Source organism: Amblyomma mixtum, chromosome 3, assembly GCF_055824585.1.
Source record: "Amblyomma mixtum isolate Tamu chromosome 3, ASM5582458v1, whole genome shotgun sequence".
NCBI lineage: Eukaryota > Metazoa > Arthropoda > Arachnida > Ixodida > Ixodidae > Amblyomma > Amblyomma mixtum.
In genome coordinates, this window is record NC_143014.1 from 40,810,607 (window position 1) to 40,836,490 (window position 25,884).

Consider the following 25,884-nt stretch of genomic DNA (forward strand, 5'->3'; position numbering starts at 1 on the left):
GCTCCGTTATCGGTCGCACTCAGGAGGGGGTGGGGTTTCCCTGGCATGCAAGCATGGAGGAAGTTTTTTTTACCTACATGCATGCAAGTCAGTTAGAAGGATCTTAGTCCTTTCACTCAATGTGCAGGCTCCAAAACCGATGTAGAAAGATTTGGTACTAGTCAATTTCAAGGTATTAGCATATTATTTTGTCAACGTGATTTCGTTAAACTGTTGGTGGAATGTGCTGAAAGGGGGCGCGGCGATCTGCCGGCCACATCGCTGTTGTCCGTCTGTCGCTGGAGGCAACGAGGCAGCTGAGCTAGCCGGAGTGTGTAGTTAAGTTTGCGACGTGTTTTTTTTTTCTGCCTGAAACATGGCACAAACGAACACGTCGGCTGCTTTGTCGGGGTTCTACCTCGAGCTCAGCCGCTATGGCAAAAGCGGAGAGTACGACCGAGCCCTGAAGGTTTGCGACAAAAGTAAGCTCATCGTCACATGCTACCTGTGCATGCTCATGTCGTTGCCTGTCTTGTTGTTTCTACTCTTTCGAGTACAGAAACGAAAGACAGTACGCTGTCTACTGGACGTCAGCTTTCAGTTTCTCCTGCTAATGCTGTCAGAATTCAGCCACGATCACCGTTATTCCTGGAGTCCATATGGCGACCCCTTTGCATACTAGCAATTACTGAATTCTGCGAACTCTCGTGTGTTGCTCACAGCTCACAGTTCGGTGAATACTCGGGAGAAAACGTTTGCTAACATGACTGGTTGTAAACTAACAGCAGATAGCTAAGTGACATTCTTTTTAAATATGTGTGTTGCGACTACTATGTTGCTCCAGTATCCACTCACACTCAATATCCGTCCCCTCTTTCAGTTTTGCACGACTTTCCAACGGAAGAAAAAGCGTTACAGTGCAAAGTGGTGTGTTTAATACAGTTAGGAAATTTCAAGGATGCAATCGACGTTATCAACAAAAATTCCAAGCACGTAGGGTGCGTATTAGCAGTTGATTTATTGAGCATGGGACCTTTTTGGTTGCAGTAACGTTGGTGTTGCCGTAAAAACTTATGATTTCGTTGTGTCAGCTAATGTACTGTGTGCTTTGTTGCGCAGGGATATGGCTTTTGAGAAGGCGTACTGCCTGTACCGGTTGAATGACACAAAGGAGGCTTGGAAGTTGTTGAATAGCATTTCTACGCAGAGTTTTAGAGTTAAAGAATTGAAAGCCCAGGTGGTATGTATCGCCGGCAGTTTCTTGATTGCACTGCCAGGTGTGCAGTTGTGTTTATGAAATTTACGACTTTTTTTTTTATTTATTGCAGCTTTATAGGCTTGAAAACTACCAGGAATGTTTTGATGTCTACAGGGACCTCATTAAAAACTCTGAGGTTAGTAGTGCTACCCTTGACATTGTGTTACTGTCAAGCCGTAGTAGTTAAAGTAGTAGCGCACTTTCCAAAAAGAAGTAGTAATTTCAGTGCCGGATGTCATGTTGCTGGTTGGCAGTAACAGCTTTGATTGTATAGATCGTTTCCGTGTGAAACCACAATGCCTACTGGTTCCAGTTGTACATCTTGTGGGGTACTGGGAAGGTTGGCGCCAGTGCTGTTGCGTGCTCAGAAATTGTTTTCATACTCGGTAACATTGAACTTGGCATCAGCTTGACTGGCTTTTCTTGCTCACTTTTCTCCGTAGCGAGATATTTTTGTCTTAATCCGATTGGTCACTGCCCTGAGCTCAACCCAAGACCCGGCTCATTTAAAAACTGGAGTAGGCCTTGGTTTAAAAAGTTTCGCTCTGATGCTGCTACAGGCTTGCATTGTGCTTCGGCCTTGCGTGCTTTGCATTTTCAAGTAGCGATTCCTGCCAAACAGTGTGGTCCTGTTCGTGGCTCTCTGTTTGTCCCTTATGCAGAGGATTTTCGTGAGTTGCAGCTAAGCGCTACGCATGGCAGTATGACAGGGTCGCAGAGCTGAAATTTACAATAATAAAAAAAAAGTGTGCCAGAGCAGTCGCAGAATTAGCAGCGAGTTCAGTCCACTTATCTTAGACACCCTTGCTGCGACATAAGTGCAAAATGTCTTTTGGTTGAGATTTAGATTTTGTACTTTTTTCATATGTAAAAATATATTTGTGTATGTATTTAAGTTAGGTACAATGTGAAATGCACCGAAGTTTCAATTTCTATCCTGAAAATCTGGCAAAGGTAAAATTCAGTAGTTGCGTAAGCAGTCTGAAATGTTATATGTTGAGACGGTCAGGTTTGGTGTCTGAGTAAGGCAGTTGGGGATGCAGACAGGAGGTGTTCCTTTCTTGCTTGTTGACAGGCAAACACTAAAGGTAGCAAGGCTAGCAAAAAATTTTTCATGCCATTTTGGCTGTCTCATCAGTGGTATTAATTTTCTGTATTGTGACTTTTAAAGGATGACTATGAAGAGGAAAGAGAAACCAATCTTGCAGCTGTTATAGCATCTTTGACGATGCAGACCAAACAAGAGGTACATAGCCTTGTTGTTTTCACTGTTTGAAGACTTGTTTTCATTGTACTCATGACATGCAAAAACACTCAGGTGAAAGGTGCTCCAGACCTTGGTGAAGGCTCGTACGAATTGTGCTACAACAAAGCTTGCACTCTGTTGGGTCTAGGGAAATATGCTGATGCACTTAAAAAGCTCGTTCAAGCTGAAGGCAAGTACCCTTAGTGTTACTACATTACTGAAATTTTTTTTGTTTTGTAGCCACTCAGTTTGGCCTTGGCAAGTAGATATCTATAGTGGTATGTCTTGTTTTGTAGTGTAGTGCGACTTTTTATAAAGTGTAGTGCATTACCTAATTATGGTAACTGCAGAGATAACATTGTTTGCGAAGTTTTCATAAATTTTGTGTTCAGTGTAATGCAAACTGTCATAATACGGCCTCTTTTGCAGGTGAATGCGAGCTTAATAAGGGATTTCTGTGGAGTGTTTTGAGATAGTGCTAATCTAGATGTTCTCCCAAATGAATAACTAAAGTATTTTAGATGGTGCCATTATATGTCCTATATGATTACATTACAGTAAACAAAAATTTCACAAAATGAAATGGTGTAAGAATTCATTAGTTTCTTTAGTACTGCTGGCAGTCTTTTGGCAGTCCAGGCTGGAATGAGTATGTGATTAAAGATTGAATCGGCTCTATTGCAGAGAGAGGGAGAGGGGGGAAACTATGAAAAGAAAAGAGAAAAATTGGACAATACAAAAAATGCACATCTTAGATGAGGTGGCCGGTGAGATCACAGGCAATATAGATATGCATGTACAAAATTGAAACTTATGGATAGAGTTCAAGAGAACCTTTGCAGTGTCTCACAATCCGTTAAAGATTTTTCATTCTGCATTGAAACCTTATTTTTGTTTAGCCCAATGGTTGCAGTGTGTATTGAAAGTGTGAGGAGGGAAACAAGACACTATAGAAAAGCAGAGTAGAAGCAAGACACCACGGTGGTTGTGGTGTCTGATTCCTCCCTTCTGGTCCTTTTTTTTTTTTTTCTGCTCTTTATGTTGCACTCTGGATCACCAGCAAGCTTTTATTGCCATTTTAACTGGAAGAGTTTGCATGAATTTTGGAACGAGTTGTGGCAGTTGTTTTTGATTACTGCTAAATACTTGCAAATTGCACATGAAAAATATATTTAGATATCTTCACTTTGCACTGTCAACAGAACTATGCAAAAAGTATTTAGAAGAAGATGACGTTCCTGAAGATGAGATTGAGGAAGAGTTGGCCATTGTGAGGTAGGCTACTAATAGGTGCTTAGATGTCTTGTCGGCTTGGGAAAAGGTGTTAACACGGATTTTTTGCAGGACACAACTGGGGTACGCCAAGCAAAGGTTAGGCTTCCCTGAGCAGGCCATGAAGCTGTACAATCTCACACTCAAGCAACGGTACGTACAATCACGGGACCACCCTGATGTCATGATAAATGCAGCAAAATTGATGCCCTATGTAGTTCTTTTTGCTTTTGAACTGTTGTGGTCTGAAACTGTCTTGGGACTTAATTTGTGGTATGCCAGGTTATGAGTAAATGGCCTCTGCTTAGAAATGCCATTGTAAGGTTTTAAACTAACAGCTAGTATCAGGGTGGCAAATAGGCCCAAGTAGCCGACACCAGACAACCTCTACACTTGACTGCTTATGATCACCAGTACGCATGGCCTTCTGTGTTGTAGAAAGCCTCCTCCCAAGGCTTACTCAAGGCATGTAGTTTACATTCAGAGCTCTTGCTAGTGAATGAATTCCTTTGGTGGCTTGCTTTCTAATTGCATTGTGGGGGGAAGGGGGGGTGCAGGACAGAGAGAAAACCTGTGCATCTGCAGAGTACTGTAAAAGAACTTGTCACATTAGCCTGTGACTCAAAAGTGAAAGTAAACACTGAGCACATGCTGCCAATTGAGCCAAGTGTTCTGGGCATATATGCAGTGCGAGACTGTGTTGTGTGTGTCTGAGTACATGGGATGTCTGTAGTTACTTGACATTTTGTTTACAGACCCTCTGACAATGCCATCATAGCTGTGGCAGCCAACAACATTGTAACAGTAAACAAGGTGAGAAAGTATCTACTTTACTAATTTCCAGGTTCTGTTATATGATGTACAGCGCGTGGAACATTCAAATGAATACTTACTCATTAGCATTCACTTGAGCCTAGCCGTACAGTTACAGACAAAAGCTGTGCAGCTTCCTGAGAAACTTTGCTGTTGAAGAAAAATTCAGCCTGATCTGAGACATGCATGGAACGTGTAGTCACCCGTGTGCTTGTCTTCAGTTTTTGATCCACAATTCTGGTGACTGTAAGCTATGGACACGGGCTGTAAAAGGCAGATGATGGAATGTTGGTGGAATTGACTAGACACACGGAAGTGATAATAGAAACAGACAAGTGCTGGACTTCAGCTGTGCTATATTGAAACTATATTGAGCTTTTTTTTTAAGGTTTTATCTTACTGTAGTATACCACTTCTGCCTCGTTAATTATGCAAAGTTTTTTTCTTGGGCCGCCGCAGTGGCTCAGTGGTTATGGTGCTTGGTTGCTAACCCGAAAGACGTGGGTTCGATCCCGGCCGCGGCGGTTGAATTTCTTTGGAGGCGAAATTCTGGAGGCCCGTGCACTGTGCGTGTTAGTGCACGTTAAAGAACCCCAGGTGGTCGAAATTTCCGGAGCCCTCCACTACGGCGTCTCTCATAGCCTTAGTCGCTTTGGGACGTTAAACCCCATAAACGAAACGAAACGGAACGTTTTTTTCTTGGTGTGGAATGCAAGATGTCTAAAACAGCGTTGTTATTGCTCTTTCTGTATGCCTTGTTTTGTTTATTTTTTATTTGATATGTCATTTTCTTGAAAGTTTTAGAGCCATTTTTGTGGTTGGTGCAAAGAAATGGAATAGTTATACAGGAAGGAAGTGAATGATTGAGCTGAGTGCACTAGGTGTATACACTAGCTGCTTAACACGTTCACTGCGTCGTGTATCACCGGTGGGTCACGTCCTGTATTACTGCGAAAAACACACTTGCCAGTTTGCTGTTGCCATCTGTTGTCGGTTCCAATAAGCTGACTTCGCCGGAGGCTCACTATTGGGTCACCCCACACCCCTGAAAGTCTAAGGGTGCCCCACCGGCGGGTCACAACGCACAAGGATTAGGGCCCTAAAAATCACTGCTGCAGTGAACATGTCAAGCTAGGTACCTACTGCTTGGTTCCTGGCCAGTACTTCAGTAAGGGGCTAAGTACATGGGAAAAGAGCACATAAAGGTGTTTTGGGATGGTGTAGGAATAATTGATGGCAACTCTGTTGCGTTGTGAGTAAATGTTGGTGGGTCTGTGCTACTGGCTTAGCTGCAATCCCAAGAAACCTTAACTGCAGTGAGGTTCAAAAACAAATGCTCTATTGTTTCGTGATCTATGCTGCACAGGACCAGAACATGTTTGACTCCAAGAAGAAGATCAAGATGGCAGTTGCTGAAGGACTGGAGAGCAAACTGACATCGCAACAACGGAGGGCAATTGCACTCAACCACTGCCTGCTGTTGTACCACATAGGCCAGTTGGACCAGTGTGTCAAAGCCATCAGCGTACTGGAAAAGAATTTCCCCAATGCTAGTGATGAGGCAGTGCTGCTTCGAGCGGCAACACTGCACTGTAAAGACAAGCAGCTTGACAAGGCTGTGCAGCTGCTCAAGGTAAGGCTAAACTTGGCTTTTGCTTGCGGTGCTTCTCGTTGATTTAGTAACAGCATTTTGAACACTTTTCTGTTGAATTTGCGATAACTGTGGGTAGCATGAGGGTTACTTCTGCTAAATATAAAATTTTCACTAACGTCTACAGAGTCATTACCTCTAACTACCTGCAAGATGTTCAGTTGTTCAGTTCAGCGTGAAATTACTACTATATTTGTGCATATTAGTTTGCCGTAATTGCTTCAATATCGGCTGTGTGTGAAATTTATAGTGTGAGGTTTACCTTGCATGGTGAAGTAACTTCCAAATCTGGCCCATATTTTCGTTACTGCAGCATTGGCTGCTAAGTGTTGGGAAATGTTATTGCTTGTTCGTGTTTTATAGATTGTGGCTCTTGTTGCCATGTTTAGCTCTCACTGTGACACTTTCATCTAGTGTGATGGAGGCATATTTTGTCGCATCTATAATCTGTTGACTGTGAATAAAATTCTTTCAATTTGACAACTGTGATTTGTGCATGGCAGTTTGTTAAGCAGTTTACCAGTCTAAATCAGCTTGCTGACATGATGAGGTGAGTTGTGTTTGGTGCTTTGAAATGTAAGAACCAAGGACACCATTCAAAGAGTGCAAATAGTACTTCAAGAAGCCCTGGAGAATATGATTTCACCCATATAGCAGACCTTTGAAATGCACATGGCAATCCCACAGTGCCTTGTTGATGCCATTGAGCTGTATAAGAGTACTTCACAACTGCATGCTTGTGAGGTACATGCAATACCTCAAACACCACACCTAGCAGAGAAATTGTATGATGTAGTGCGCACAGTTAGAATGAAGACTGATGATTATGCAAAGGTTTTTTCTGGTCAGTGGCTGCCTTTACATAAAAGCAGGGAAGATGCATTGTTGCTCGTACATGTGGCAGATACTGCATGGTCTTTTGGTTGAGTTGGCTGGAGGTCGAGTGAACTGGCATGTTGACTGTGCTGTTAGGGTGTAAGGCCTGGTAAAATTTTTGAAGCAGTCTAGAGTTAAGCTGAAGTCTTTTTGAAGTCTAGAGTTAAGCTGGCAGGCTGCCTTTCAGGGGTTTAACGAGCAGCCCCGCACTCTGACACTGTTAGCGCAGTCTTCTTCTCTTTGGCTCTCTTGTAAAGGCTTGTTGTGAAGCCCCCTCCCCGGCATTGTTCATTTGGGTTTGTTTCGAAATGCTGTAAACTGCAGTGAAAACGACGGACGGTTAGCTGGGCTGACCCAGCTGGCTATGTGTTCATCTTCCTTCGTGCCACTGCGGTTTTTGTGTGTGTGTACTGCAGCTATGTGTAAACAGCTTCATGGAATGCATGGTGTGTTCGCAGCTACTGTAATTTTGTTTTAAATTGACAACAGATTGTGCTAACACACAAAACAGACACAGGAGACGAGGTTGACTGGACTGACGCAAACTTGCTACTGATTTTACTGCTTTGAAAGTAAAAGTTGATATAGGCAGTGTTAGAAAAAACATCCCAAAAAGAGGGATACAGGTCAAGCCAGTGCACATGTCGTGCACTGCAGCAAGAGGTACTTTTAAGATACCGTATTTTCCGGTGTATAAGACGCGTTTTTTTTTTCAAAAATCTTGCTGGTGCGTCCTATACAAGGGTGTGTCTTATATGCGAATTTTCCGTTTTTTTTTTGCGAGTTCAGAAACTACTCAGGTTCATGTTCAAGCTTTTTTCACCGAAAAAATATTACTACCAATAACGCGGTTTTAACATGGTTAATACTTCAATACGGAGACCGCCGTGCGCAACTTTTTTAGGTGAACTTTATCATGAAACGGCGGGGTTGACCACTTCCGGAATCTTAAACACGCGGCCGTTTCGGAGGCCCCAAGCAAAGGTAATGTGAAATGCCAAAAGATGGCGACAGTTGCGCTTCTCGCCATTGTCAAGACAAGCCAAGAGAAGCCGATATTTTTTTTTAGTCACCCTTTGCAAGTACGAAGTGCGAAGAGAATGCTTCAGACGTGTTGCCTTTTCGATAGCGCATCCGAAGATGAAGACTTTGAAGGTTTTATGTAAAAATAAATTGTTATGGACATAAAGAGAGTTCTTTTGCTTTTTTTTCTTTTGTGCTAAAACGTGGGCTGGTATGGCGTAAGTGTTGCCTTTTTCGATCACTTAGCGTTGCTTAAGAACTTCTCACACGTACGGTGCATTTTGCGATGGTCGCATAAGCATGCTTAATTAAGCCTCACTAGCCTAACTGGGTAAATTGGGGTGTGTCTCATACACGGGTGCGTCTTATATACCAATTTTTTCAATGACAGCCTGCATATATGGCGGGTGCGTCTTATACAAGGGTGCGTCTTGTACACCGGAAAATACGGTACCTGTAATTTTGTTGTAAGGTCAAGCCACTGAGCACTCGAAATGTGGAAAAGTTTTTAGTGCTTTGACAGGCAGTTACGTTACTTTGCAACATCAGGTCATTGAAAGAAGCTTGGTTTCTGTTAGAATAATGTTTTGTAAGTTAATGTTTCTTTGCTGCCTTTATAGTAAATTTGAAAATGAATTTGTACATTTTGGGCATAAGTCATCTGCAGGCATGTGACATGCTTGTGGAGACAACAGACACATTTACTGGACGTGCCGTATAAACTCTTGTAAGGGCCGCACTTTCGTTAAAAATTTGGGTGTGAATTTTGAAGGTGCGGCCCATACACAAATAAAAAAAAAAGTGTAATCTTTTTTTTTTCTCAGTTATCGTGGCCAAAATGGGGGTGCGGCCCTTAAACAGGATTATATGGTATACGGTCTAGCTTTCAGTTACATGTGTCACTACCAGATCAAGAAGGTAATATAATTTCACCTGTTGTGTGATGTAGGGTTGAAAACTCTGTCATGGATATGGATTGTTATTTGCACTTTGTTGGCAGTTCAGAAAAATGGTACAGTGCATAAAAATTTTTAAATGATTTTGTTTCATTCCTAATTTTTGTAATTCAATACTAGAGATGTATATAGTGGTAAGGTTACAACGTGGCAGTAACGTTTTGGTATTGTGTTTAAAATTGTATTCTGTGCATTTTGCTGCTGGTCTTGTTGGTTGTGCTTTCCATATATGCATCAGCATTTTATGTTTGTAACAGTCTCTCCCTCTCTGTTTTCCCCATTAGGAGTACGCTGAACGCCACCCAAGCCGGTCGCTGTCAATATCGCTCACCTTGGCTCAGCTACTGCTATCACAGGGGCACCTCCATGACTGTTGTGAACTTCTGAAATCTCTTGGAAGCACTACATACAAGCTTGGAATTGTACGTAGATGCTGTCTGTTAGCTTTTCTCATTGTTTCCAAGTAGCAGAGCGATCTGTACATCTGCTAAAGGATTGAGCATTCTCATTCTGTTGAATTTCCTTCAGAACTGTCGTGCTTTCCTCCTTCATTCAGATCCTTTAACATTTCTGCACCATGACTTGTTCAAGATGAGCGTGTACCAACAGCTTAGCACAGGGCTTTTGTATTATCCAGTAGTTAAGGATTGGCTGCTGATGGTGGCTGTTTTGGCCTATCTTTGACTCTCAGAGGTGTGCTTGGAAAAATGTCTGTTCTAACAAAGTGGCCGAGGTTGGGACTTAGGCATGTTGTAAAACTTCATGCGAGTGCTGAAAAAGAAAAATTGAGTTAGCTGCATGGCTGCAGTTTTTTGTAATTTTGTTTACATGAATCATTGTAGGTATGTAAACATCCCTGTTATCAGGTAAATTTCAGAATGCACCAGGGATTTTATGGTGCATTCTTTTTTTCCTTTGAGCACCAGAGTTTTTTTTTTTCATTTTTTTAGCTGCATGTATCTTGTATAGCTTCTGAAATGACAGTCAGTTGTTTTTGTTTTTGTTTTTTTGAAGAAAGAACATGTAGTTACTAGTGCTTTTTCAAATTGCAAGTTGCTTCATATATTTGCATCCAAAATCTGCTTCTGAACAAGATGCTGTCAGGAGAGATGCTTAAATGGTTTACTACTTTTGCTCACTGTTTTCTGTTGTCATGATGGAAATACCATGTTTGCTAGCTTTGCTGCATACTAAAATAAACTGCTCATAATTTGTTTTTGGATAGGTTTCAGCCTTGGTGACACTTCACAAAAACCTTGAAGACAAGGAAGCCACTGCAGCAGTATTTGCTGATGCTATTGCTTGGTATAGAAAGAACAAGGTGAGTGTGGGTATGAACTTTTCTCAGCCTTAATTTTTTTATTGTTTGGTGTAGGAAGTGAGGCATATGTTTTACAGAAGGAGTAGCCGTTGAGGCTGTGTACATTGTTATGATGCCAAAACTCCAGAGATCGTGTGACCAGTGCCAGTGCAGAGATGTCATTTATTATGTAGTATATCACACCGTGCGATTAGGCTTTCACTATCTCATGGGTGGACCCATTGGTTCTACCATTGTGTGGTGCGATTGTTTTGCGAGAACAATTGCTGTGCAGGTCACTTAGCGAGCTGAGGCACCCTAAGACAGCCTCTCCATCCACGCAGCAGAGAGAGCTTCCAGCCATAACAGCCAGAACAATTGCTGTGCAGGTCACTTAGCGAGCTGAGGCACCCGAAGACAGCCTCTCCATCCACGCAGCAGAGAGAGCTTCCAGCCATAACAGCCTGCGAAGCAAATGCGTAGCTGCTTCATCACCTCTTGATAGATGTTTGTTCTCTCCTATAAGTAGAAACAATAAAATGTGCCAGTGGTGTCAGTCAGCCTGTAGCAGTTGAAGGAGTCAAGCATGCCCTCTTTGGCTCCAGTTTGCAGTGTTCTTTTGTGAATATGGGGGGCCATCAGGGAACACAGCTATCGCTATAATTTGCATGTAATGGCAGTTATTGCATTTTTTTTTTGGGTGTTAAAGCGGTTTATTTGAATGCAGATCCTCCGGAGTGGATTTCGCTTTCTAGGTGTAGTGATTAAAATTATAAGTGCAATTTTTGTGGGGAGAATTTCTTCTTAGAAAAATAGTGCAAACACACTGATTTTTACCTGCTGTGCAGCCTGTAGCTTGAACCCTGTACTGAGCTGATGTTTGTAAGTTGTCTCTGTGAACAGTGGTGAAGTTTTTGACTTGTTGTGTTTGGGCAGTGCATGGGTGCTCAATTTAGTACCTCTCGATTTAGATCTGTAAAGGTCAAAAAAGGATCAAAATGGAGCAAACTTTTGGAAGCTATTGTAAAGTGCAGTGAAGGGAAGCAGCGACACTGATAGAAGATGATGCTGACAGTTCAGCAGATTTGGACTGACATTCTAAGCTTATTGGGTCATGAAAAACATTTTATGGTTAGTGTATTTTATACATTAAAAGGTGCTGGCACAGAATTTCAGTCAACTCATTTTAAGGACATTGGCACTGGATATGCTGCATGCTCTGGTAAAATTGTGGCAACTAGTATGAGGGTTTACAGCCAGAAGCAAGTGCCTCTGTTTTACTGCTTAAAGCATAGCCCTGCTTATAAATAGTCGCAATGTGCGCTTGCTGCAGACTCAAGCTTAAAGGTAAACAAAAATACCTATACAACAGAACTCCTTTATAGTAAAGTCGCTCGGACCAGCAAAAATCTTTACTATGTCAGTTCCTTTACTGTATCAGTTGTTGGTGATGGTGTGGCTCTGAGGATGGATACTTTCTGGTAATTTGGCTACTTACCAAACATACTGAGTATTGTTTTGGAATAGAAATACTTCAAAATATTTTCCATCTTGCTCTAATCATCCCATTATATGCTATTGATTTATTTTCAGTTGTCAGATTTTGTGTTATTTTAATTTTGATCTCTTACGTCTTGTGGAAGTGCCATATTTGCGCAAATATAACGTGACCACAATTATAACACTAGGGGAGTTTTGAGTCCATATGAAAGTGTGAACGTGGCATCAACTTCCGCGGCCTCAGTGTCATTTGAAAGGCATTACATAGTTGACAAAATGCTCATGACACAGTAAAGCAAGGCAACCCCCCTCCTTTCCCCTGCAGTCGCTGTGCCTCTCCTGCTCTTGCCTTTTGCACTACCCAGTGCTGTGATTGTTTGTCCCTTTGTTTTCCTTCCCTACTTCTTCTCACCGCTTATTTGCTGCCTTCTCTTTCACGGCAGATCGCGCCGTTGTCCTCCATGTTTATAGCCAGATTTTTCTTTTTTCTGCTTGCACTGCTTGAGTTGCCTAACTGTCCCAAGGTGTTTAAAAAGTTAAAAAAGAAAAGAAAAATATGCTCACGAGCCTGGTGGTTAAAGGTGCACTGAAGAGGAATCTGAACTCTTTTTAGTGCGGGAGATCGATCTACACATTCCGAGCATTCTTAGAAACTTTGAATTATTGTCCTGTGCGGCCGATTTCCTTTTCTTCATTAAGTTTAAAGCCCATGTCTTTGGAGTCTAGAAGTAAGTAACGTTGAGGCACTTTTTTTACCATGTTAGGTATAGTGTCGGAGCCATTATTGCTGCTTTAGAGATTGTATGAGTCGCAGGTTCTGCTGTTCTTCCTCAGTGTCTTGTCTTTGAGGGTTTTGCTGTATGTACACTGGAGTTGACCGGCCCATCATGCTTGCATTACTGGCAGCCCACTTAATAGTATGTCTGCTGTGCATGGCAGTGCAGTTGCGTTGAGAGCCTCTCTATTAGCAGACACCTGAATGTGCACGCATCTTTTGCAGCCCCGATCTTCCGAGCTGAACTTGCTGACACGGGAGTGTGCCAAGTTCTACCTTGCCAACGGAGAGGTTCAGGAGGCAGCCAGCGTGCTGGAGGAGTTGCGCAAGGTGGTCCCGCAGGACCCGAAGGTGCTGGCACAGCTCATTTCAGCCTACTCTGTATTCGATCCCAAGAAGGCGAAGAAGTATCCTTTCCTACCTTGTTCATAGGCCGAGTTCTGAGTGTACCTGCGCTGTGTGCATGCGTGTGTGCTTGCATGTGTGTGTGTTTTGCCTCCTGATAATGTATCTTTTTAGCATTTTGGGAACAGCAATAGCGGACCATGCAGTGAACGTTGGATAAATGAGACTTGACTAAAGGTGCTACTGAACATACGTATGAGCAGCTTTGGCTGGTTTCTTATGCTTGTCATGATAACATTTTTCAGATATTCAGTATTGCTTATTTGCATTTTGCTCTGGTTTTCTAGAACTAAAACTGAAATTCTGCTAAAATTAAAGCACTAAATGTGGTTGCCTTAGTTCGCCGTCAAGATCACCTTATCTGCCAATAATTCTTGCCAGCTAAAAATTCAAGTAGCTGTAACAACTTTGCGTTGGGTTTAGATAGAACTGCGTAACATGCAGAGATATTGGCAGCTGGACCATATTTGTTCTGTACAGTTTTGTGCCATAATAATATGTACTTTCAGGCTAAACCTTGATTGGATTGCAAATAATACTGCTTCTAGATGTCTGAGTGGTGCACATAATTTTCATGTTCACATAATGGCATCTTTTAAAAGGGTTTATACAGTCGAGCCCATTTATAACGAACCTGGCAGTCACGCGGATTACGTTTGTCGTATCCGAGGTTTGTAGTACCGTATTTACACGATTGTAAGTCGACTCGAATGTAGGTCGACCCCCCCACATCACAATTGTGAAAAAAAAAAAAAAACTTGAGGTCATTAAAACTTGGTCTTTATTAGTAGAACTAGAACGCGACAGTACTATCCTGTGGCCTCCGCTGATCACCAGCCGCTATCGGCTGCCGCACGCGGGAGTGCCCGTGGGCACATTCCAAAACAAAAATGTCTTAGTCACTGGGCTACTCGTCCACACTTGCGCAATCGTCCTCGCTAGCGCTGCCGTCGTCATGTCGTCATCGCTGCTGCAGTCCCACAGCTCGTCGTTCTAACATCGTCATGCAGTGAAATCCTGCACTTCGCAAAAAGCCACATCATGACATCGCGAGGAACAGCTGAAAATTTTGCCTCGTTGTAGCTGCCACTCCTGTATCACTCAGTGCGAAGGTCGAACTTACGGCCCGGCGCGCAGTTCGTTTCTTCGGCATAAAGAATGACAGACATCTTGAATGTAGCCGCGAACGAGCGCCGGTCGCTTATCAGACCTGGAGCACAAATGACGAATGACGAAGCACTACATTAAAAACTTGTGAAACGCGGCCGGCAGTAGTCGAATGCGTCAGAGCCAGAGAGAAATTACGCGCAAGCGGCGTCGGCTCTTCCGTCAGCTACCGACACTCCCTGGTGCCGCTGCGGTTCGGAGGGGGGTGCCGCCACGATTGGAACAGCAGCCCTTCCATCAACTACCGACGCTCCCTTCGGCGCCGAGTGCGCGGTTGAAAGTAAACAAAAAAAAAAGTAGAACGCGAAGGCGTTATCGGGCCGCCGCCGCTTATCAGCATACGCAATCTGCGGCCACGTGTGGGGAGTGGGTTGCTGCTTATCGACAGCCACCATCAGCGGGCCGCCTCGCGCGGGGCGGGGATGCCGGTTCTGCGCGTTGACATAGCTGCTCAAGGCAAGAACGATGCGACGGAGCCGTGCAGCAAAAAATGCAACCACGCTTGTCTCGTTTGTCTCGCCTTTATTTATAGTGTGATGCTTTGGTTTCGATTGTAAGTCGACCCCCCCACTTCGGATTTTCAAATTTTGAAAAATGGGTCGACTTACAATCGTGTAAATACGGTAAGTGGACGTCTCATGTTACGGCCAAAAATAGTCAGACAGTGTACGTCTGTTATGCGCGTTTGTTGATTCAAACTAGAGCCTATTACGGCACTTTCCAAGCTCTCCAGAGCAGTAACATGCCCCTCCTCGATAGCGCTGTACCCACAAGCTGCTTTAGAGATGCGATATAACTAATGGCGGCGGAAGCCTCCACGGCAGCTGCTGGTAGGTCGGCCTCCTCGTCATCGTCTTCATCACATTCTTGGCAATAGGAGAGTGGTCGTACTTCACATAGTAATATTTTCTTCAGTGTATGGTTTTCCAAAGTCAGCATCATCATCCGCACTAACGAAGTCATCCCAGGCGACATCAGGTCAAGTTAGCTGCGCATCGACGGCATCTTGCCACAAATCTAAATGCGTCCAATAACCGCAGCGTCTTCCATTCTTCTAGGTTCATAAACTTTGCCTTACGGAAGCAGTTCTTGATGCACCCCGCAGCCAGTTCCATCCATGCGAACTTGCTGCACAATGCACAGGAAAGAAAGTTACTCAAACTAGGACATCGACACCTAGTCAGTCAGTTGTTATCAATATGCACTGGTGATGCGGCGTCGACAAGACACCTAGAGCACGGGAATTATGTCGATGTCAAGCGGCAAGTCTGGCTTTTGGTGTTCAGTGGCAGAAAAGCATGGTTGCCACATTCAGAGAAGGAGTGGTGCACCGCACGGTTATCGAGCATGAACAGGACCTTCCTATTTTAAGCCACTCTGCTAACATGTCGATAACCTCTCAGCCTCATGACCCCTCGAAACTTATGCTTAGTGGCACACTCGTCGAATAAAAAAAAAAATTCAGCGCGTCATCCAGGCCTTTGTGTCATGTCTGTAGCGCACCAGAATGTAGCTTCCAGTGCTCTGAGCCTTGCTAGTCTTTTGGATGACACATGGTGGCCACTGGTTGCTGTCATCTGTGTTCGTGTACGCAACGGCAACATGAAGCTTACTGCACTTTTCTCCAGCGCTAGGCACTGCCTGTCAAGGCATGCGTTTTTGATGGCCGCATTTGGCAAAAACATTTTGTTGCTGTTCTATACATCCCATATTATTTTTCGTGTTTGGGTGGAAGCATTCTTTCTCTAGAAAGGGGGGCAGGGGTTATCATGGGGGCTTGGAAAAGCTCGTCACACACCGCACCTGCAAGAAATGGTGGTTTTCGATTTTGGGGCCGAGTTTATAGCACTTCCTCGTTCACTGTAACCGAGTTGCGTAGCCGTACTTGTTTTTTGTATCTGAGATTCAATGTCATTGCTCCAATACATATTCTGATGGCAGGACCACCCTGGTTCGTAATAAGCCAGCATTTGTTATAACTGCGGCTGTTATAAGTGGGCTCAGCTGCATAAACAAAATTGCAATATTGATTTTTTTGATAACACTTGATTGAAACGTTACAGCATCTTTTTATGTGCATGCATATGTGTGTGAGAGAGACGGAGAGAGGTGCACATAACGTTGGAATCTGTTTAGCTTATCCTGGATCCCTGCTGTTATGTATCATCACGGCATATGTTTGGCATGATCTGGCTTTCCAGTGCTGCATTAATGCTTGCATATGGGGTGGGCCACACTGCCTTTGTGAAGTGACTTGCTAGGTGAAAGGATATAGGCATTTTGCACTGCTTTCATGCACCGACATTACTAGACCGTGATCTATGCTGCCCCAGGCATCTGAGTCTATTGTAGGAACAAAGATGTTTTTAGCAGCTTGTGCAGGTTCAGTCCTGTTCCCTCGAATCTGGCCAGCACAGGCCTTGAAAACATGTTGGGATGATAAATGGTAGTGCTTCACTTCAATTGTGCATTTCAAATTTCTTTGAATTAAGGAGGGTAGAGGGTTTTGGACCAAAATTTTTATCAATGAAGTCACTGTTATGAAGTCTTCAGGGAATGTGTATTTTTGTGTGCTCATAACAGAAATGTAGGAATGTGCGAGTAGTAGGGGTGTGCAGATATTGAAATTTCTGAATATGAGTAGAATATGAATATGAAGAAAAAAATGGCTTCGAATGTGGAATTGAATATCTGTTCAGTATGAAAAAGTATACAGGCAAATGCTGTGTGTCTTTCAGAACGGCGCATGTGCTTTGCAGTTGAAATAAACAAAACCAGACTGACTCAGCACCATATAAAAAACATGATGCACAGAGAAATGTATGCGATTAGATTAGACAGCATAACAGTATCCAACTTGTAATGTAGCCATTCAAAATGGAATTCATAAAATGACACATGACTGACAACTGACTGACAGCGCTGATCAGCGGGCGTGCAGCTCGTACATCGCTGACGCCTTGATTGCCAGTGACGCAGTATGCACCGCGAGCAGCGAGCGGTGGTGTGCAACCAGCACAGCACCGCGCCAACATTGCAAGTGAGCGGTGGTGTGCGGCTGTAAGTAAGCTCCGTCAGCTGAAAACAGCTTTACGTAAATTCTGTATGTGAATTTTGTTTGTTTTGGATGATACAAATATTTTTCATGACTCCATGAGATTCGTATGATCAAGATTCTACTGTATATGGTATATTTGGGATTAACATGCAAAAATACATTTCGTGGACATTTCATAATTATGACTTCATTAAATTTTTGGTCTGAGATCCTCATCCCTTGATGTATGCTGTATCAAGGGGCTTCATTCATTTTCAGTTTCAAAATTATATAGCCGTTTATTTGTTCATTTTCAGCATATTTGTGTATATTGGCTCAGCATTGTTTAGTTTTAGGTGTAACTTGTAGACCTTTGCATCAGGCTAGGGAGATGTTTAAAACGCCATCCTCTGTGGATTGTTGCAGACCAGTTCCATTGCCGCTTCCATTGTGCTAGCTGCAGGTGCACACAATAACTAAAGTGGCTGTTCGGGCTTGTTGGTCAGTGATCATGGTTAAAGAATGCAGCGCGAAAAGACAAGGACAAACGAAGAAGTGGACAGGACTGGCGCTGACTACTTCAAACGGTACAATTTTCCTTTTGAGATAGAAGGAGAGGATCCTGGCCTTGCAGGTAGAGATTGTGATAAGATTCACGCAGGTTATGGCGGCATCTTGCTTGCTGGAGGTAGATAGAAAAGAGCTGTTTAGTTCATCAGATTTCTTCTGCATTGGGCTCTTTTCTATCTACCTCGAGCAAGCAAGATGCCGCCATAACCTGCGTGAATCTTATCGCGATCTCTACTTGCAAGGCCAGGATCCTCTCCTTCTATCTCAAAAGGAAAATTGTACCGTTTGAAGTATAGTCAGCGCCAGTCCTGTCCACTTCTTCGTTTGTCCTTGTCTTTTCGCGCTGCATTCTTTAACCATGCACACGATAGCCCAGTAAGCAGTATGGTGATGCCCGGGGAGCCCTCATTGCAGAGATCTATAGCTTGCAGTAGGAAGTTTCAATTCTTTATGACATTTTCCTTGAGTGACAACATTCAGAGTGAGTGCAGACCTGCCACCAGCCGAGGAGATCACTCGTCAGGTTGATGTGGATGCACTTGAAACAATGTCATGGACTATGGGTGCTCGTTATGTCAAGAAGGCTGTCAAGTCTGATGCATCTCCTATTACACGTGGTCAAGACATTGTCAAGAAGAAGAAAAAGAAGAAGAAGGGTTAGTGTGGAAGCCTGCTGGCTTTATTTTGAAATTTTGCTTAAAGCTTTTACTTTGTGGATTTGGATATTGTTTTGAAGGAGCACTGAAGATAATAGTTATGTGCTGTGTGTTAACTTAATTTCAGCATTTCTAGGCCATTATCAGAGCATTATGTGCAACTTTCGATGCTTGTTTTTTTCTCTAGAAACATATTTATCAAAAATAATACTGTCCATCACCTAGATTTTGCATTCTTATAGTTTCGATGGCAAAGCTGCTTGCACCCACTGACCGTTGCTAATGCAGTAGAATCCCTCTGTAGTAAAGTTGCTCAGACCAGCGAAGTCTTTGCTGTGTCAGTGCCTTTTGCTATACACATACCTTTCTTCTAGCTCTAATCATCCCATTATGTACAAATGATTTATTTTCAGTTCTCACACTTCATGTTATCACGTTTTCTATTTCGACTGTCTTGTAGAACCACCATGAATACAGTGCAAAAGAAAAGTTTGAGTTCATGTGAAAATTATGAAAATTAAAGCTTTGCATATTGTTGTCTTACGGGGTCCCAATGTCATCAGAGATCTTTAGCATAGCGTGCACTAGAGCACTGCACGGGCCTCAATCTGAGGCCCAAGCCCGGCCTGGGCCCAAGACCTGAAGCCCGAGCCCGGCCCAGGCCCGCGGCTTCAAGCCCTGGCCCGGCCCAGGCCCGCTAAATTATCGCTCTAGCGAACCCGGCCCGGCCTGTGAATCCCAGAGTGAAGCCCAGCCCCGGCCCGGCCCGTTTCACAGTAACGCTTGAGGTATACTGCTCACTCTGAGCAAGTAGACTGCTACTAGACCGATAAGAAACTGGACGACAAAGGTTCTGAAACCACAGTTTGGCTTGCAGAAAGTTGGTTCTTTTTAACCCAGAAGGAAGTGATTAAGAGTAGTGCTCGCCAGGCCCTCTTTTGGACAGTAATCTCCTGTAGGTGCGCAAAGATAAACTCGGAAGTTCCGAAAGCCAAATAAAAATTGCTGCATATGCACCTAATAGACTACTTTGCATTCCCCCATGATTTTAATCAATTATATTTTGCCGCCTGGAAGAAAAAACATTAAAGCTGCCTAGCAAGCAGTGGGATGACATTTTTTTAATGAACGCGATCTCACAGGTTGAACTCATAGCCGAACTAGTCACCTTTCAACAGAAAAGAAAAGCTAAAAGGCTTGAGTATTTTACGGTGTGTGTTTTGAAGACTATAAGCGTCCTAAACTAATATGTCCTTCCACAATGCATTTCTAATAGTGTATAGGTATCTTTTGGGATGACGAACGATCAGTTGCAAACAATCTTCTCTTGGACACTGTTCAGGGAAACCTAGCTTCAAGCTGATAAATAGCATTGCAATAAATGCTGCAGTATGCTTTAACTTCATTTCGGACTCAAAGAAAACGAAACAGGTTGAGGCAGGATTTCTGGATGGCAGTTTTAGAGGTCTTGGATATCCTTTCAAATGAAATGCTATGGTTTGTGACTAACTACCAGACTGACTAGTCTAGCTGCTGTGTGTGTTCAAGAAAGAGGTTAAACTGTCCTGTTTTTGAAGAATCCTATGTGCCTGTGTTTAAAGGAGTAGAGACACATCATTTTTGGATGCCTATTTTTTTCTTCTTTGGATAGTGGTATACATGAGTCACGACGCAGATTTCACCTATATCAGCTGCATAGTTTATGATTGAATTATTTTTTTCATGTCATTTCAATTTCGGTTTCAAAAGCTGAAGGTGGCTGTGACAATAAGACACTTTCAGCTCACGTGAAGCATGCAAAAATGCTGCGATATTATCACTGCTTGTTCATTTTTTGTCATTCCAACTCTTCAGCAGGCTTTTGTAAGAGTTACTGTGAATTAAAACGAGAAAAGCAGCTACCATATTGCAGTTTAGTATGCCTAACATGACCTGAGCGCGTATTGTATGTCACTGTCGTTGTTTTTGACTTTTGAAACCGAAACAGCATGAGAGAAAAAATTAAATTATAAACTATTTAGCACTTTCTGCCGCAATTTACATGGCTTTATATATTTCCTAATGTGCTGCGGGTCAGAGAAAATGGCTAGATATTGGTGTCTCGACTCCTTTTAGGGGCAGGGACACCAGGATTTTTGTAGTCCATTTTTGCTTTTGATTGATGCGTAAGACAATAGTAAACATGAATACCACATGAAATTCGCCACGCTGAATATCTAACCTATAACTGAAGTTATTCTTCCATGCAGTTTCGGTTTCAACAGTTGAAAATTAGTTGCGACATCACAAGTGAGCAGCAGATCATGTGAGGTTTACAAAAACTGCAGTATAATAGCTCTTTGTTCGCTTGCTGCTATTCTGGCTTTTGGAGCAGTTTAGTGTAAAAGTCTGAATGAATTAGAATAACAAAACAGTGGTTATATTTCAATTTTTGTATGCCTCGCATGATCTCGTACTAACTTGTGACATCACAAACATCGTCTGGCAACTGAAGCCGAAACTGAAACTATGGACAGAAAAAAAAATATTCTGTTGCAAATCATTTATTGAGTGCTGACAAATTCAGATTGGTGATTTATGTTTACTAATGTTGTACGCATCATTCCAGTGCAAAAACATACTCCGAAAAATTTGATGTCTCCTAACCTGCGCGGTGGCTCAGGTTAGGGCACTCAGCTACTGAGCCGGAGTTCCTGGGTTCGAACCCGGCCGTGCCGGCCACGTTTTGATGGAGATGAAACGCAAAGAGGGCCCGTGTGCTGTGTGATGTTAGTGTGAGTTAAAGATCCCCAGGTGGTCAAAATTATTCCGGAGCCTTCCACTACGGCACCTCTTTCTTCCTTTCTTCTCTCACTCCATCCTTTATCCCTTTCCTTATGGCACGGTTCAGGTGTCCACAGAGATGTGTGAGACAGATACTGCGCCGTTTCCTTTCCTCAAAAACCAATTTTCAGTTTTTTTTTATGTCTCCACCCCTTTAAATGTGATTAAACTCATTGTTACTATGGTACAGCAGAAGAAGAGGTGGGAACATGAGGGGCCAACAGGAACTAGAGGTGAAGAGCAGTGGCAGTGCCACAGTTGTGATAAACCCTTTTTTCAAGAAGGCACTGGACTGAGGCCTCACCCTTTATTTACCTTTATTTCATTGCTATTATGTCACTCTAGTAAAGATTCACGTGATTATTTGGCTGTTGTGCTGCCATGATTCTATTCGTTTTATGAAACTTTTTCTTGTTGTCTTGTATTTTTTTCTCACTTTTACTTCCAGAAGGTGGCAAACTGTGTACACTGAACGACAAATTTTGGTAGCAAAACTGTTGTAAAAATGCTACATCAGTTTATGCATTCCATTTTATTTATAATGTGCAGTGGTGATGGAAAAATTAAATGCCTTCATGGCGGCACAATTGATAAAAAAGCAACTAGTTATATTGCAAGAAATGAGAAAGTAGTGGCAAACGAAATATGCCCACAGGTCTCAAACCAGGTAGCAGAATTTGGAGAATAAGCACTTGCGCACAAAGTACTAAAGCATAGTTTTGCTCTTCGTTGTGCCCATGTAGCAGTGCATTTCTCTGGTCCACATAGTTTGTGGGCTGCTGCATTGTCAGCTTGGTTCCCATGGCTCTCACTGAAGGAATGTTTTACATGGTAGCAGAAGCATCATTATGTAAAAGTTTAAAAATTTTTCCCGATGAATAGGCCATCTTTTACCTTTTTACACTTCTTCAGAGCATCATGATAGGATAACTGTGGCCTGGGCAAGTATAATATCAAGTGCCCTTATATCACTATAGATTTGGTTTCTGAAGCAAAGTGCTTGGCATCTTGAAGTGTTTATATGAATGCTGCTATATGCCTTGCAGGCAAGCTGCCCAAAAACTACGATCCTAATGTGGACCCCGACCCTGAGCGCTGGCTTCCACGGCGGGAGCGTTCCACTTTCAAGAAGCGCAAGGACAGAAGAGGAGCTAGCAGTGCTATCGGTACTAAGCATTGTAGTTGTGTGTGCATGCATTTTCGTGAGAGTGTGCATGTATATTTTGCTCCGTGGCCCTTTTTTTTTTATCTTTTTGACTATGTATGGTGGTCTGAATGTACTCCTCTTTTGGTGACCTGAACTCATTCTATTTCAGGGAAAGGCACGCAGGGAGCAGTTGGTGCAACGTCTGAGGGGTGAGTAGAGCAAATGTGATTATGTGTAGTTATTTGCCAAGTTGGCAATTCTCACTTCTTGTTCAACCCCACCTACTCATGGAGACTGTCATGCTTTTGAATGAGTCTGTGCAGCATTTTCTTGTTGGAGTATCGAACCTGGTAATGGATCATTCGTAGAAATATGTGAGGCTGCTGTCTCTTTTGCTTGTGGAAACAGTATTTTGTACCCTGCAGCATGTTCCAAGCAGTTCTAACATGTAGTAGTTAGTGCTATATGTAATGGTACACTGAGCAAATGCACTACTGTCAAAATCGCTCCTACCTGGGGCACCGTGTGGGTGTGAAGTGTAATGAGGCTGCTTGCTTCCATTTATTGTAAGGCCACATGATCTAGGCATGTTGGATATTGCAGTGACTAGAAGTGATCTGTGATGCGCCACGGTGTTTAGTCGCTATGGCATTTGGCTACGGAAACCAAGGTTTCAGGGCTGAATCTTGGCCGCAGCTGTCATATTTCGTTGGAGGTGTAATGCAAGAATGCCCATATGCTGTGTGATGTCAGTGCACGTTATAAAGAACCTCATGTGGTCAAAATGAATCTGGATCTTGCCACTACGACATGTCTCATAGCCGATGCACCTCTTCCGGATATTAAACCCCACATATCATACTACATCTTAAGTGATTTACGACAGCCTGCTTGACAAGCCGGTGGCTAGTGTGCACTGCTTTCACTGTTGCATGGACATCCAGCGCCCTGTGACTTGTGTGTGTGTCACTGTTGACACTGTGTAGCTTTTCGATGACTTGAGAAGTGCTGGCAGCACCTGCTGAAGGCATATTTGAGCTGCATGTTTAAAGCACTGGCTTGCTGTCTAGCTGAAAAAGTAAAACTTGTTGGCCTTGATGGGACTTAAAGAGACTATAAACTTTTGCTGAGCATATTGTTTCCTTAGTGCGAAAGCATGGTTGAGGCTGCTTCCATTATCTCCCCATTCACTGAAAATTACTTTTTTGTAGCTAAAGAACTCTGTTTGAATGAATGAACTGTGTTGCACAGCACACTGGTTGAAATCAGGGCTTGGTGTTGTAGGTTTGTGTGCCCTAATTTTGACTGGCCGCATGTGGCAGCAACTCTGGATTTTTTTTTTGTTTCATGCTTTTTGCACTTTGTATTTTATTCATTCATAACACCAAAGAAAGCAGCTCCACACCACTAAATATTTTATTTTATGACACTCTAAGTAATGTCCTGCGAACAATACTTGAAGTGCAGCCATTCAACTTTCTCATTGCAAAATCATTCCAACTTGTGATTTGGAAAAGTGTGCGTAGTGAGTCACCACAGGTATTTGACATTTATTGAATTTCCTTTCTGAAATGAAGCTCCGTCTGGGTGAAATCTGACTGTTTTACATTGTTGAAAGGTAACCTCTCGATCTAGGCTTACTTGATGTTGGGTATTGTTAGTCCCTTTAAGCATCCTTAAAGCTTCTTGTGCTGTAGATTTGCAGGCATTTTTGAGACTTACAATTTTTACTCCTTTTCAGCACAATTGCCGTAAGTCATTTCCATATGATGCACGACTAATCATCATCATCATCATCAGCCTCACTACACCCAATGCAGGGCAAAGGCCTCTTCCCTTGTCTTTCCAATTAACCCTGTCCTTTGCCAGCTGCGGCCACCGTCACTGAATTTTCATTATTATGTTAACTGGTTTCTTAATTGGCTGCATGTTTAGGGTTTTACTAAAGCTGAAGCCAAAGGTGATCACTCAGTTTCTGCATAAGCTGAACATGTTGAATCTTCAGTTCATTCTGGTGTCCACTAGGACATATTGTTCTATAGTTGTTTTTAGCCTACATGAATGGCCTACCTTCGAACATATTACATTAGATCGACCGGTTGATGATGATTGCATCATCATCACCAGCCTGACTATTCTCATTGCAGGACAAAGGCCTCTCCTTATTTCTACAGTTATTTGGTCCAGTGCCAGATGCAGCCATCTCATCGCCGCAAACTTCCCAATCTCATCCGCCCGCCTAATCTTCTGCCATCGCCTGCTACGCTTGCCTTCTCTTGCAATCCAGTTCATTAATTACCCTTAACGCCCATCAGTTATCTTGCCTTCGCATTGTGTGCCCTGCCCATGCCCATTTCTTCTTGATTTTGACTAGGATGATTGCATGGTATATCGGAAAACAACTATAGTGCTGTCATATCATTCTCGAGTTCTGTAAAGTGCCGAAAAAAAGAAAGGAAGTATGCATTTGTTGTGTCCTACCTGCTGAGCATGTGCTGTGCTTATGAAATAGAATTTTTGGCACAGAGTCCTTTATTTGACATTTTACCTATTTGCAGTTACTTGTGCTACTTGATTGAAGCTAAGCTAGAGTTTCTCTGCACACTGCTACTAGCAACTCTTATGGAGACTGAGGCCCTGGCAGGGATTTGTGAAGCCTCGTATGTGCATATGGGGACATGAACACTTTTTCGTTTTTCAAAAATGAAAATTAATTCAGTGGCTTTTTTTTTTTATTAAAGTTTAGAAGAAGCTCTTCATTTAGCGAACTTATTAGATGATGCCATGGGTGGTGCCTTTTTGAGGCATTCATGTGCTCGTCTCCTGAGTGCTGCTCTTACTGTAGCAGTGACCCTGCTCCTCTTGCCAGGGACATGACCCAGAGGACAACACCACTGCCGAGCCCTGCCACATCAGCAGCAGCAGCACAGTCGTCACCAGGAGGCCAGCAGTCATCGCAGCAGGGCCCCAGGCAACAGAGACCCTTGCCCGCACAGAAGAAAAAGAAGAAAAAGGGTGGCCGCTGGTGAAGCCAGATGGCTTCCCTCTCACTGCCACTGTTGTTTTTTATAAACAATTTTCATTGCCTTGACACAGTTGGTCTCAGTGCTTGTGCTCAGCAGTAGTTGAGCAATTCAGTGTCAGATGCTCCTGTGAGAACATCTGCCACTGAAACGTGGAAACTCATTTTTGTACCACTACTAACCAAGTTTCTGCAAAATACAAGAAAGCTGGATATCACTCAGCTGCTAATGCAGAGTTGTCAGAACTTTTGTTCTTTCTGTCCGCATTCAACCCCATAAAGTCCACACGCTAGGCCATCACTATCTTTGCTCAGTTTCCTATCCTGCGCATTCAGCACAGGTTCCAAAATGATGGTGCCTGGTACAGCCATGCAGGACACACTAATTAGGATCTCTTTTCAGTGACA

The 25,884-nt window shown here is 43.0% G+C and overlaps 1 protein-coding gene across 2 annotated transcripts; it reads left to right on the top strand.

The window, feature by feature from the left end:
- The first annotated feature begins 238 nt into the window (after positions 1–238).
- Positions 239–25,545, top strand: Srp72 (signal recognition particle 72). Of its 2 annotated transcripts, XM_089578831.1 has the most exons (17): positions 239–461; positions 860–977; positions 1,099–1,219; positions 1,308–1,373; positions 2,409–2,483; positions 2,556–2,673; positions 3,686–3,758; positions 3,828–3,908; positions 4,511–4,568; positions 5,935–6,201; positions 9,359–9,496; positions 10,300–10,395; positions 12,875–13,056; positions 18,309–18,484; positions 22,354–22,473; positions 22,624–22,663; positions 25,324–25,545. In XM_089578831.1, exons 1-17 carry the CDS (start codon positions 356–358, stop codon positions 25,481–25,483), a joined length of 1,995 nt encoding a protein of 664 aa, XP_089434957.1. In that variant the 5' UTR covers positions 239–355; the 3' UTR covers positions 25,484–25,545. The 2 variants fall into 2 exon arrangements, with proteins under 2 accessions (XP_089434957.1, XP_089434958.1); XM_089578832.1 differs by lacking the exon at positions 860–977 and having other exon boundaries at positions 306–461.
- The last annotated feature ends 339 nt before the right edge of the window (positions 25,546–25,884 follow it).